The sequence below is a fragment of the Neovison vison genome, chromosome 7 (genome assembly GCF_020171115.1).
Source record: "Neovison vison isolate M4711 chromosome 7, ASM_NN_V1, whole genome shotgun sequence".
NCBI lineage: Eukaryota > Metazoa > Chordata > Mammalia > Carnivora > Mustelidae > Neogale > Neogale vison.
Window position 1 is genome coordinate 123,028,145 of NC_058097.1, and position 14,652 is coordinate 123,042,796.

The window sequence follows — 14,652 nt, forward strand, 5'->3', positions numbered from 1 at the left end:
GCGTTGCACCGCCAGAGGCCCGGGCTGGCTCTCTGTACTGCTCAGCGCCGCACCCCACCCGGTGGGCCGGCAGCGGCCACGCATGCCCGGGCTGTGTACTGCCCCCCTCTAATTGCATTGCCGGCCCTAGTCCCTCACTGCCGCCGACGGCTCGGACTCGCCCGGGACTGGCGAGTTGCGGTGCACTGGCACCCACGGCGCTGCAGCGGGCCCTGCTCCCTCCCCGTGGAGCCGGGAGTCGTGCCGTCGCCCACCGTCTGGCAGAGAGCTGGGTCCGGCGTCCAGCCCTCCGGCCTTCGCTTAGGGCTCCTCCCCAGCAGAGAGGAGAGGTTCTAACCGAGACCGGCCCGGCCTGACCCGGCCCGGCGGTGAAATGAGCTTCTTCGGCTTCGGGCAGAGCGTGGAGGTGGAAATCTTGCTGAACGATGCAGAGAGTAGGAAGCGGGCCGAGCACAAGACGGAGGACGGGAAGAAGGAGAAATATTTCCTCTTCTACGACGGAGAGACGGTGTCCGGGAAGGTTAGCCTCGCACTCAAGAACCCCAATAAGCGGCTGGAGCACCAGGGCATCAAGATCGAGTTCATCGGGCAGATCGGTGAGTAGGCACCCGGGGCCTCCCTCCCTGGCCGCCTCCTCCGGGCCACAGACAGACTTGGGGACGGGGGAGCGGGCTGGTTCCGGGCCCAGCTCCGGTGAGGCCTGTCGGAACCCCTTGGCCACTGCAGTGTGAGGCCCGGCGGCCGGCGACTGCCCCTGTGTTGACGGCTTTCCTGCCAAAAGTGACAAGCGCATCGCGAGGATGGTGGGGGTGGCCGAGGGCAACGGGGAGCATCCCTGCCACAGCATCATTGTTGTGGGCACCTTGCCCTGGGATACCCTAGTTGTCCCTTAAACATGTTCTCAGCTTTGCTTCCTGCCTCCAGGGTTTCCAAGTGAAACGCTCCTGCGGTAGTCTGCAGGTGGATTTGTTAGGGGAAGACCTTTCTCCAGTACTGCTTTTGCCATTGTCTGGACACCCACAGCTGTCGGACCCAAGTTAAGCTGGTCCTCTGAGCCTCACTTAGTTTACTCCCATCCACCCCCTTTTTCTTTCACATGTGATGTGGGAGAGAGCTCACCACCTTTCTCTCTGGCCTTAGCTCTGATCTCCTATGCTTGGACCTGTTTTGAGAAAGAAGCCCTGCAGCCTTCTGTCTTTCTGTCTACTTAGCCTGTGTTTCTAAGACTTCTTCATTAGAATGCTAGTTTTTAGTTGACTAATTTCCTCCTTACAGACAAAAAAAAAAAAAAATCCTTCTCAGTCCAAAATTAAATGATCAAAATTTCTCAATGCTCTAACAATCTTCCAACATAACTATTAATAATTAAAACTAGACAGTAAAAGGCAGTAAGAATCAGAAAATTTGGGAGCTGCCAGTCAAAATGGAGTTGTCTCTAATTCTAAGACTATTTGAAGTCTTGTGTTTTTAAAAACTCTCAGGTACTTCTGAAATAAATGGTCTTTATCACTGGGTCACACTGTGGATTCAGAGTAAATATTCATGTGAGCTGAAAAAAACTTCTGGCTAAAGATTCATTCCTGTAGCACAGGCTGCCTGTATGACCCTGTTCTTACAGACTTTTTGGGAAAACTAGTTAAATACTCTCATATTCTGAGAGCACAGCAAAGAATCTGTTCTCCTATTTTACAGGGGCAGGAAACACTGGCACAGGTAGGAGGAATCCTGGAAAAAGGAGTCTGTGTGGCCAATGCTCTGGCTGAAGTATTTGCTTCTGATATTTGAGAAAATAAAATTAGGTAAAAGACTGGCTGATCATATAGGAACCTTTTTTGCTATTTTAAATCCAGAATTTGAGTGGCCTTTTATGTATCAGAAAAGGGCTAAAGAGTGAGTTTCATACTCTCTACTCTCCTGCCTGTAGCTTGGATAGGGTTTCTTAACAGCAGTACTGTTTACATTTTGGGCCTTAATAATTCTTTGTTGCCTCAGTATATTTAGCAGGATATTAACATGAGCTGGACCCACCATGTACCAGAAACACCCCCAAATAGCACCCCCAATGATGTCTTGGGATATTTCCTTATGTCCCTGGAGAGTAAAATCACCCGTAGTAAAGGACTACTGGTAGACGGGATGAATCCAAAGCATTTTGCGCTAAGCATGAGGTATGAGATAGTCGAGAAGTGCTTGCCTGCTTAGCAACGCCATTTTTCAAGTAGTAGTTTTAAAGTTATTGCAGGGATTCATTGGCTCTGTAATATGAATGTAAACAGGCACATTTAGTCCATGTCTTATACCATCACTCCAGGGAGTGGTGATACCACATCAGTACGTGAAAGATAACCAGAATGTCCCCTACCCAGCATTGTGAAATGAGCTGTTGGGGGGAATGGAGTCAAAGCCTCCCTCTAGGGTAAGTGAAAGGGAAGCTGAGGGAGCTGCTTGCTGTACCTGCCCTGCCCGGTTTCTTGTCTAACTCCTTGAATTATCATCCCTGCTGGGTTTTCTCCCAGCCTTTTAGCTTTCATAGATAACTCTTCCTGAGCCTCTGAGCACCGTGGGCTATTGTTGACCCTGTGACTTTGAGCAAGCTGTGTGCCTCTCTGAGCCTCAGCTTTCTCACCTGTAATGCAGGGATGACAAAATCTTGTGAGAAGAATGTTGAGCTGTCAAGGCATAATGCTTCATTCAGAGTGTGGTCTATCTGTGTCAACCGTCTACCGATCTCAGGGCACCAGAGCGAGGCTAGCCAATAGCTTTGCCGAGGTTGTGGTTGTGTGGTTTTCTCCTTCGTTGCATTCCTTGACTGTGAATGAAGTGGGTGGAGCTTTGGTCAGGCTCCTAGGTCTGGCTCTGCGAGTGATGATGTACGGTATAGGTCTTGCTATATGAGAATAAGAAAGTTGATATCATCAGTCTCTGTCCACCTTCCTCACCGAATTCCATTTTAACTTTAAAATATTCTTATAAACTATCGTGTCTTGGATTTGATTTCTTTTTTCCTTCCTACCTTCCTTCCTTCTGTGGAACAGTTCCACAGCTTGAAAATCAAGTTCTTTATGTAATTAACCTTCTTATCCTTATGATTAATTTCTTTTTCCTCCTGATGAAAGTATATTTGTCCCAGTTGTGTATTCATTAGAAAGACAGCCTGGTACATGATTGCGGGTCATGCAGACAGGGTGACTTAAATTAGATAGGGCTCCGTTTATAATAGAACAGTCTTTGCTAGGGTCTTGTGAGGACTAGAGATAATATATGTGATGTGCAGGTCTTAGCACATATAATAAGGTTCTCAGTAAAAGGAAGTTAAGATGATTATTGTCATTTTCTCTTTTCCTATTAAGCTTGACCCATCAAGAGGTTTCCAGGCACTAGACGTTTAAAATATGTCACTGTGTAGTCACCCTGATTCCTGTGCAGGCAGTCCATGGGGAATGTTTGGACCTGGTTAGCCTTCCCTTTGGTCTACTTGTCTGCCTCCCCCCATTGCCTTCCATTGTCTTCTTCCAAACGGCATGTTAGCCTAAGTGGAAACCTGTGAAAGGGACTCTACAGAGTCCTTGCAGAGACAACCGTTTAGCTTTTTGTTACATTGGACCTCTCTGGACCCTTCTCAGAAAAGCTCCTGTTCCAATCTTGGTTTTAGAGGTAGGCAGGAACACGCATAACTTTTGTTTCTTGTCTTTTCTCTGTAACTTGCTCTGACAGTCTCATCTGCACCCATAACTTCTGTGTCTTTTTATATTCTGATGACTCCCAACCTCTTTCTTTGTCCTGACCTGAACTCTCTACTGAGTTCCATGCCCGTGTCTCCAACTGCCTCCTAGGCACCTCTCCACCCGAATACCCCACAGATCCCTCAGAAACACATCCAAAACAGAAACCTCTTTCTCTGCTCCAGGTCCAGCCCTGCTTCTTGTCCTGTGTGCTCCATTGTGGCCTATGTCACACTCAGCCTCAAAGATCTAGAAGTCATCTAAGACTAATTCCTCCTCCTACACTCCCAGTCTGCTCTCCCAACAGCTCTTGAATACATCTTCAGTCTGTGCTTCCTCTTCTTGCCAATGCTGCTGCCTTTATTATCTCTTTTTTATGGCTCCCTCCTAACTGGTCTTCCTGCCTTTGCTCTCCTCATCTTTCAGTTCACCTTCTGTAAGAGTGAACGTTATAAAAAATGGTTCTGACATTGTCAGTTCTCTCCTTAAAATTCTGCTCAACTTCCTATTGGTTACAGGGCAAAATTGTACCTGGCTCCTTCCTGAGCAGCCCTGCTTTTCTCCCAAGCCTCATCTCTCCCTTACCCTGTAACCCTCACCTCTTATAGTTTCATCAAAATGTGTTCTTTCTAGAATCTTAGGCATCTTCCCTTTGTATGTGAACATCTTTCTACAAGGTCTGCACTTCCACTCAGGCATTTACCCATTCTTAAAGTGCCCAGCAGACATGTTTGGGGAAGCAAACATGACAGCCTCCAAGTTCCCCAGGCTGACTGAAGCCCTCCTTCCACTCTTCTTCCACAGGTCTCATTAATACCTCTTTTCAAACAGCATATGACAAACTTGAGACTTTTTTTTTTTTTTTTCCTGGTCTGCCTTCCTCACTAAATTCTGAGTCCCTGAAAACCAGGGACTGCCTTCAGTCCATCATCAGTAGGTGCTTGATAAATATTTGCTAAGTGGATACCTGTTCAGATCTAGGAATTTACAGAAGCTGTTCTCGATTTTTTTCTCAACTCCTCCTAGATAAACCAAAGTTACTTGAATCAAAAGGGGGAGTATAGGTTTGCTTTGCGGCTTGCTGTGATGAGGGAGGGCTTCCTCTGGCGCTTGTGGTAGAGGCATTGGTAAGCTAGGTGTGGCCATTACTCTAGGCCACTGAGAACTAAGATGACTCACCTACCAGCAGGCACCCGTGCAACCTCTTCCCTAAGGGAACTAGGGCACAGAAACATTAAAGCTGATGTCAGTTCATTTGCTGTTGCACATTGCTTTGATCACACTTTCTTAGGCCAACCTGATGCTGATTTCTCCCTGTATATAAGAAAATAAGAGTCATCGGACCATGATTCACTCAGTTCTACACCAACTACTTGGATGTTGCAGTTTGAGTGTTGCTTCTGAGAGTATAGGAAGGTCTTATCTATTCACCTGTATTGTCTATGTTTTCTCTTACCCTTAATAAGTTTGTGAGCCACCTTGGGTTTCTTCCTTCGTCTAGTGTGTTTTTTCCCATGGCTTGGTTTGTTGTAACAAAGCTAACAAATGTGTGGGGAGGGCTTCTCCCATGTCACTCTAGCATGGGATGGCCCACATTTTAGAAAAATGCAATGTGGTATATAAGAAGCATGGGGGGGAATTTTTTAATTGTTAGAAGAGACCATTTTTCAGCTGCACTCATTTGGGGAACTGTAATGCATGATATAAGGGAGAGCTGGGCCATCTTAGAGAGTAATGGGATTAAATAAACCAAAGGTAACTAGAAGGTCAGAGTTACAAAAGAGGGCAGATACGAATACTCCTGTCCTCCAAAACCAAATAGATAATATCTGGATTTTTTTTAAAGAAAAATTTTTTTTTAAAGTAATGCCACTGGGGGCGCCTTGGTGGCTCAGTCAGTTAAGCATCTGCCTTTCCCTCATGTCATGATCTTGGAGTCCTGGGATCTGGCCCCATGTCCAGGGTTTCCTGCCCAGCTGGGAGTCTGCTTCTTCTCTCCCTTTGCTCCTCCCCACCACCACCCCTGCTGGTGCTCGCTTTCTCTCTCAAATGCATAAATAAAATCTTAAAAAAAAAAAAGTAATGCCATTGTGTGGATCTGAACCCATCAGTACCAATCAAGCCTGTACTTCTAAAGATTTTATTTATTTATTTGAGAGAGAGAGAGAGCACACAAGCTAAGGGGAGAGGGAGAAGCAGACGCCCCACTGATCAGGGAGCCCGATGTAGGGCTTAACCCCAGGACCCTAGGATCATGACTTGAACTGAAGGCAGGTGCTTAACCGACTAAGCCACCCAGGTGCTGCACGCCTGTACTTCTAAAAATTCCAGAGGTTTTCTGTATTTTATTTCATTAACCCATGAAAAGCTATGTAAAAGACACATTGAAATTAAGTGAATTGATTCTGGCCTGTTAGTGAGTTGTTGCAGGGCCTGAGCTGAGCTGTGTTTTGCTGGGGATGGGCAGCCCAGAGGTGTTACTGCTCTAGCAAGTATACTAGGGTGCAGGAGATTGGAGTGGATGTGGCCAGCATGGTCTTGATTGGGTTGCCAGTTAGCCGATAGTGGTTGGGAAAATCAGAATGGGGCTCTTTGGAGGTCTTTTTGGCCTTGCTCACTTAATGTTTCTTCTAAGACCTGCATGAAGCTTGGATCAAACATGGTCCCAGCCCAGTAGCAGGTTTCAGGCTGCCTCAAATGATGACCCTGTGATGCAGAGTTGGCTCAATTTCCTTACAAAGTGGCAAATTCATCCCTCAGCCGTTGGTGGCAAGTTTCATCATGAAAACATCCTGACTACAAAAGTCACTTCTTCCTGTTGGATCAAGAAAGAGGCTCAAGACAGGGAAGTTACCTTAATAAAAAACATGGTCAGTTCCTACTTCTAACTTGAGATGCCTGGTTGCTGAGGGCTTTGGAGGTTGGGGAGAACCAGGGATAACTTGTCATTGCATCTTTGGGATAAAATACAGGCAATTTATAACCTCTTGATGGCCCAACCTCTTGCTAAAACAGCCTTGTAGTTTCTGTTCTAATTTATATGAGAGGAAACCAAACTTTCTGGCAAATAGCAAAGTACGGCTGTTATTTCTGCCCCTTCCCACCACAATGTTTGCAAGAGCATTGGAAAGGGCTTATAAATTATAAATTAAAAAGCCCAGTCCAGCTCCACTCAGACTACACACTGCCACTCTTATGTGACATTTAGTGCAGGACCTGATATTCACATGTGTCCAGGAGGAAAAGCACTATGCAGGGAAGGACCTCTCCTGCCAAAGGTGGCCACAGCCAGGTGCCCCTGCTAGGTCAGGCATAACGTTACTAGGTTTCTCAGATGCTGGCCATCTGTTCTCTGAGCACTCTTGGGTCCTTCTCGGTTTTGTTTCTCTTATTGCCTTTGGTATGTGTGATCACAGTTGTATATTTTTCCAACCTTCTCTCTCCCTCTTTTACTCAACTCTGGATTTCTCATTTAAAGTTAATGGACACTGGGGCTCTGCTCTGCCTGCTTCTGTCCCCTGAATCTATGGCCAGAACCCAGTGCTTGGGAGCTAAGATACCAGGTCTACCAGTTAAGGGGTCACTTCCCACACAGGTGTCAGGACCATCAACAAGGACTTCGGTAGCAATGGACCAGTGAGAGTAAGTGAGAGAGCCCTTGTTGCAGTGGTTCTGTTCCTACCTGATCACTGCACTTCCTTACATTTACTGGGGGCCACGGTTTTTGGATTTCAAAATAGAAGCAGTGGATTGTTCACCTTTACCTATCCTTTCCCTATCCTTTCCCTCTATAGGTTATAAGCGTGATCTCCCATTTAGTGACTTTGTAGATTATTACTCACTACCCAGAATGTTTCCTGCCACTGATTCCATTAAGTATTTGAAGAGAAGGTGGTTGTTTGCAATATAAAGTGGATCAAAGTGTAACTATATAGGAAATCAGCAATAAACTGTAATTAGAGAATATAGTGTAAGTTCATACTTAAGTGGCCGCACTAGTTTGGGATTAAACCACACTAATGCCGCCTTCCTGACTTGGAAGAATCTTAGCACAGAGCCCACTCTGCTTTGAATGCTTCCCTTCAGGGGTTTAAAAAAAAAAAAAAAAAAAAGGGCTCCCTATGGAATAGGCTTGTCAGGACCAGCTGCTAGGGCAGCAAGGGGTTGATTTTGCACTCAGACTGAAAGCACTATCTGAAACCATTTTCTCTTTCTTGGCATGGTTCTCCCCTGGGGCAGGACTGGACACTTCATTTCTTGGGCCTGAAGATGCGGTCCTAATCAGGGTTCAGCCCTTATGCTACCTGAGGCAGACCCACACAAATGCAGCTCTGTTGCACTGCCAGGATGCTCAGTTTGTCCCTGAGAGGGATCGCCTGCCGTGCTCTGGAGATACGGGAACTGGCCTAGTAGGCCATTGTCTCCGACACTCCTCTCTGTGGACCTGTTTCTTTGTCCCCAAGCAGCCGACAGCAGTAGTACTGAGTGCACTCTACTGGATCTAGTTCTGATCTACCCTATCGAAGGTTGTAGACTCCCATAGGACTGGAGCCCAGAAATGCCCGAGAGGTAGTGCCTTGACTGTTATGTGGCCTTGTATACTCAGAGTCAGTACTAAGTGTTTTCTCTGGATGGCTAGGTACTGAGGAGGTGCCAGGAACTAGGCCTTAACTCTAAAGACCATGCATATAGAAGAGTTAACACTTAAATAGCAGAGTACAAATACGCATAAAATAATAGAGGATAAATTGATGGCATGAACTTATAATTAAGATTCGAATGCCAGAACTATTTCCAGAGGAGGATAAATTTAGAGCAGTGCTTCTCAAAGTGTGGTCCCTGGGCCAGAAGGACCAGCATCCCCTGGAGCTTATTAGAAATGCAGAGTCTCGGGCCTCACCCCATACAGCAGGACTGAGTAATCTGGTTTTAACAAACCCTCCAATTGATTTTGGTGCTCACTGAAGTTGAGGATTATTTAGTTGGAGGGAATAACACTAAAATTTCTGCATCATGTAGATTCCTCTTTGAAGGATCATAACAGCTAGCAGCTAATATGTTTTGAGTATTTGCTGTCAACTGGGTACTATTCTGAGTCATTTACCTGCATTACTTCCTCTAATTCTTACAGAACCTTACAAAGAGTAATTTTATTACTCCCTTTGCACCAGGTCATAGAAATAGATTCATTCTAGCAGTAAATCTGCTTTAATCTGAGCCCTGCAGTCAGCAATGATACTCTAAGCCAATCATTTGACCATGGTATGCCTCAGTTTCTTTCTGTTAAATGGGTGACAAGGCCTGTCCTAGCTACTTCAGCTTATTATAAGGATGATATGATTGAAGAACTATGAACATGCATTCAGAAGTTAGAAATGTTTTTAAAGCAATGTAGTATTTTTGATAGCAGTTCCCCTGATACAGCTCCCACTAAGGCACTGCTGTGATAGGCTGAAGCAGGGATATATTGGGTTTTTACTGTGCCACTGGATTTCTCCGGGTAAAACTGGAGTGTTTAGAAAGTGGGGAGGAAAAGAGATCAGTATATGGAGAATGCAGTGAAGAAGCGCAATTAGGAAAATAAAGGGAGTCGAAAATAAGGGCTAAGGGGAGTTTTTTTGCAGGCGGGAGTGGGATGGGGGATGTCTCTCAGAAGAGGGGATCCTGTATCCTGGAGCCTCCTTGCTAAGCCTCGTGTAGGTTGGGGTCTGATAGTAGAGGTTGATGCTTTCTCCCCAGAGCTCTACTACGACCGTGGGAACCACCATGAGTTTGTGTCCCTGGTGAAGGATTTGGCCCGGCCCGGAGAAATTAGCCAATCACAGGCCTTCGACTTTGAATTCACCCACGTGGAGAAGCCGTATGAGTCCTATACAGGCCAGAATGTAAAGCTACGGTGAGTTGTGCCTGCTTTTTCCCCCACCTTCCCCTGAAGCTGTCCATGTTTCTGAGGCTTTTTAATGTGGGTCTCAAGAAGAAAGAGAACTGAGCCGTGGTGTGCTGGTAAAGTGTGATCCTGAGCTCTGTCACTCAGTTTTCTCACTTGAAAAGCAGAATAGATTTGGATTCTAGATCGGTCCTCCATCGTTCGGGGTAATGGGAGTGTAAAACATAACACAGTGTGACGAGCTTTTAAAAAATTAATAAACGCGGTTTAAGTACATCGGACTGTTTTTAGTGTTCCAGGTTCTGAGGATGGAGACCAATTCCAGGGGCTGCTGAGGTTAAAAAAAAACCCAGAGAGGTTCTAGACTCTTGGATGTAACCTGAGATTAGGTGATGTCACTGAGATAAAGCAGACTTCTCTGTTACTTTAGACACCTGGTTCGAGATCTTGATGCTATCTTATAAGATGAGCTCGTCTTCATCACCTTAAGGCCCGGTAGTGCAAACTACAGGAAGACATTTCCTCCCCTTCCCTCCCCTTCCCTCCCTTTCTCTTCTCTCCTTGGTCTCTCCTCTTCCATCAGAAGCATGACTGTAGGCTCTCTTTTTTCAGTCTGTGCAAAGAGGTCTAATCACTAACATCACTCAAACTAGAGACATTGCATTCAGAAAAAGCTTCACAACCATGAGGATTATCTAGTTGTCACCAAAGCTTGGCTGTGGGATTTGTTGTTATTTTATTTAATTTTTTTTGAAGATTTTATTTATTTATTTGACAGAGAGAGGCATGAGGAGGCAGAGTGGCTGTCAGAGGGAGAGGTAGAAGCATACGCCCTGTTGAGGAGGGAGCCTGGCATGGGGCCTGACCCAGGACCCTGGAAGCATGACTGGAGCCAAAGGCAGCCGCTTAACCAACTGAGCCACCCAGATGCCCCTATTTAATTTTATTTTTTACAGTGGATCGCTCTTAAATGTTTTTAAGACAGAGAGAAAGGTGTTGAAAAGAGTGCAGTGATTCCCTGGAATAATAAAAATAGAACTACCATATGATCCAGGAATTCCGCTTTTGCGTACAAAGCCAAAAGACGTGAAAGCAAGGAATCAAACACAGGCATATACACTCACACTCATAGCTGCTTATTCACAACAGCCAAAAGGTAGACCAATCTGAGTTCCATCAGCAGATGAAAGGGTGAACAAATGTGGTATATACATAAGTGGGATATTATTCAGCCTTAAAAAGGGAAGGAAATCCTGTGATATGCTACAACATGGATGAACACTGAAAGCGTTATGCCAAGTGAAATTAGCCAGTCATAAAAAGACGACTGCTATTGGTTTCACAACAGCATGAATGTACCTAATGCCACTGAACTGTACACTTAAAAGTAGTTAAAATGTTAAATTTTTATGTGTTGTAGAGAGGAGAAAACCCTTTTTTTCCTCTATCCATCTTAGGTTTGTAGACTGAGGCCCTACTAATCAGACTGACAGAAGACATGCTAGCAAGAGAAAGGCAGACTGGTTGATTCACATGTATGTTGTGCATATGCATGGAACTCAGGGATTGGTAACAGAAAGGGGTGGTTAGGACTAGGAGCTTATACAAGCATCTTAACAGAAGAATGATAATTTCGCAGAGAAGTAACAGGACAAAGGGAAGGGACTTCGAGCTTCTAGGGACAGCAAGTTGTGGGAAGGTAAATATATGGGAGAAGCAAATGGAAGGTAAGAATCCTTTAAGCAAGATTTGTTCTGTGGATTTCTCTAGTGCAGTCTCTGGGCTGGTAACAGTTGTCTCTGGTGATTAAGAAGGGCTTGCTCTTCTGGTAGAGAGTGGGAGGGCAGAGAGTTTTCTTTCCTGTGTCTGCTTCTTGCCTGTTGCTTTATAATATCAGCTTAATAAAACTGTCATGCCAGGGTGGCGTATTTTGGGGTGGTGTACCCTGAACTCCTTTTGTGTTTTACCACAAAGTACATAAATGAATAAAAGAGAAAAAGGTGTTGCTGTCCAAGTAGATGAAGACATTAGGATTCATGCTGAGAAAGTGAGAAGGTCAAGAAGGGAAAATTAGTTAAGGGCAGCTTATAGATGTGATTCCAGATGAAGGGCTTGTATATTATTACTTACACAGCGGTGGGGGGAATGAAAAGATCACTCTAGACACCTCTTTCTTTGTTTTTAGGTGGGGCAGTGGTTCTTTGGATGGTTAATATAAAGTCAACATGTGCTATTTGATGAAGGGTAGAGTGCAGAGACAAAATTGTTGGAAGGCTAGTACAAGGTCCTGAACATCTTACCTTAGTGGACACAGCTGGAGCAGGCAGTAAATGAGGAATTTAATGGACAGCCACAGAAATGACCAGTGAATGTAGGTGCAGGTAGATGGCTATTAGGAGCAAGGGATGACTTGTAGTGATGATGGTTCATCCAAATTTAAAGTCTAAGGCACTGACAAAATACAGAGGTATGAAAGTTCACTAGACAATTAGAAATGCAAGCCTGGCACTCAGGACAGAGAAATACACTGTTGGGAGTCCTCTGCTCAGTGCTAAAAACTGGTATATTTTTCAAGGGGGTGAGTTGAGGAAGAGAAGAGCCCAGGCAGGACCTGTTAGAGGGATAGGAAAGTGGGGCTGGGGGAGGGTGGGAGGTAAAGCAGGTAAAGCCCTCCTGTGGAACCACAGGAAGAGCATTTCAAAGAAGAGAAGGAAATGTTTTACTCTCCAGTGTCAAAACTGAGGCTGAAAAGCAAGGCCACTGGGTTTGGCAATAGGGAAGAAGCTGCAATAGTTAGAACAGGACCCATCTGTGACCACTGTCCTGACGAATGGGAAGGAGCACAAAGCCTGGAGATTGTTTGGGGGATTGAGGAGTTTGGGCCTTTGTATAAACTCAAAAGAGGAAGTCTTTACTGGAGAGATTCGATAGATTGAGAAAATTGGAAAACTTGAGGGATCGCGATGCCAGGTAGTAGTTCTCTACCAAAGCTCCCATATTAGAATCACTTGGGAGGCTTCAAAAAATGTTGATGCCTGTGTGCCTCTTCAGGACAGTTAAATGTCAGCTCTACCTAGGCATCTGGATTTTGGAAGCCCCTCCTCCCCAGGGTGGTTGTAATGTACACACAGATCCAAAGTCTTTCTACCAGATGGAGAAGGAGAGAGGTCTTGAGAGACGGAGGTGCTGTTGGAAGGAGGAAAGTTTGGGCAAAGATACAGACATGTGTTTAGGACGGAAATAAGAGACAGTGCAAAGCAGAGAAGTGAGAGAATTATCAATCTTAAATTGGAAGGCTTTCCTCTTCTCAGTAGAGTTAAAGCTCTTCCACAGATCAGGGGGAGAGGAGACTGGAGAGCCTGAGCAGTTAGAGAAGGGTTAGGAACAAATATGTGTCTTGGAGAATGTGGCAGAAGTTACTGAGATGTATAAAAGGGTTGCTGAGGTCCACACAGAGGAGAGGAGCCTAAGTGTGTCATTGATCTGGTTGGCAGCTTTCTGCAGGCACAGTTGACAGGTGATGCAGATCATCTAATTTTGGGTTAGAAGAAAATATCATTAAGGGGTTGTTTTTCTCCATTTACTGGGTATGAGCATAGAGTAGGTCAAGGGGACAGGGACGCCATGATCGAGCGGCTGACGAGACGGTCAGGCTTGGCATGCTAAGCCCTTCAGGTTCTGTGTCTCTGTATTCTTCACGACTTGTCCTCTACCACAGCAACATCTCCCAAGGATCCAGGATTTAGCCAGAGACTTCCTTTGTTTAAACCGGGACCTCTCCCATCTCTGCTGCTTTACTTACAAGGTCTGCTCTGCCTGAATGCCCTTTTTCCTCTCCCCATAGACTTGATTCCTCTACCTGAATTAGCACTTGCTGTGTGTTCTAATTTTTCTGTTTATTGGCCCACCTTCCCTAGTGGACTGTGAGCTTCCCATGAGACTGTATCTTATTCATCCTATGCCTAGCAGTAAATGTTTGCTGAATGAAGAGCTGACTTACTTTCTCCATTCCCTATCACTCCCATTTAACTTGAAGGACTTGGAAATTGCTTAATTTATTGAATATTGTTAAGTAGAGACATGCAAATATAAGAGTTTAAGACAGATCCCTGTGCCTGAAGACCCAGGAATTAGTTGAGGGAAAACCCATACACAAATACATGGTAGGCAGTGGTGAGGGGCTTGAAAGTCATTACGATAACCTGTTGTGGGAGTATAGAGCAGAGAAATCAATTTTATTTAGGACAGTGCTCTGAGCCCAGAGGATGGGCTCAAAAAGCCATTTGTGGGGAAGGCCTTTGAATTCCATTGTACTATAATTGCAAAATTTTGTGCGTTAAGTATATTCATTTTTATTTTATTTATTTATTTTTTTTCTGAGAAGAAGGTCCACAGAGGTAAATTTTCGAAGGAATACAAAGCCACAAAGGCTAACCACTATTAGAGCTTCTCTCCAATGGGTCTGTTTGGTGCATGGATTGAGGCAGCATTGTGGAGACTGGAAGTATTCCTTTATGACACATCCATCTCCTACAGGTATTTCCTTCGAGCCACCATCAGCCGCCGCCTCAATGATGTCGTCAAAGAGATGGACATTGTAGTCCACACACTCAGCACATACCCAGAGCTGAACTCGTCCATCAAGATGGAGGTTGGGATCGAGGACTGCCTGCACATTGAGTTTGAGTATAATAAATCCAAGTAAGTATCTGGGGCCCCACAGTCGTGGAGAACTATTGAGGGAGGTCAAGAAGGGACCCGATGAGAATCCAAGAGGTTGGTGCCCTGGCCTTGGCTGGCTCGTAATGCCGTGCTGGAGGGGAGGCCACTGACCTGGTACTATGAATATCTGTGCCAGGCTGCTGAAAGGTGGACCAGGAAATTAAGCTTCATTTTACTTAAATTAAATGGAAATTAAGAAGGTACATTTAAGTTAAATATCCTACAAATAATATCCTATCCAAATAATCTCAGAATACAATTCCCATTAGCATTTGTATCCTATATACAGTATGTCTCTAGAAATCAATGTGAAGTAGCCAC

At 45.1% G+C, this 14,652-nt stretch overlaps 1 protein-coding gene across 2 annotated transcripts in view; it reads left to right on the plus strand.

Annotated features, from left to right (window-relative positions):
• The window catches only part of VPS26B (VPS26, retromer complex component B), a 25,995-nt gene continuing 11,343 nt past the window's right edge, over positions 1-14,652 (plus strand). For both annotated transcript variants that reach the window (XM_044258238.1, XM_044258237.1), the window contains exons 1-3: positions 1-596; positions 9,462-9,618; positions 14,146-14,310. In XM_044258238.1, the coding sequence (XP_044114173.1) occupies positions 374-596; positions 9,462-9,618; positions 14,146-14,310 (545 nt within the window). In that variant the 5' untranslated portion in view covers positions 1-373. The remainder of the gene's footprint in view (positions 597-9,461; positions 9,619-14,145; positions 14,311-14,652) is intronic.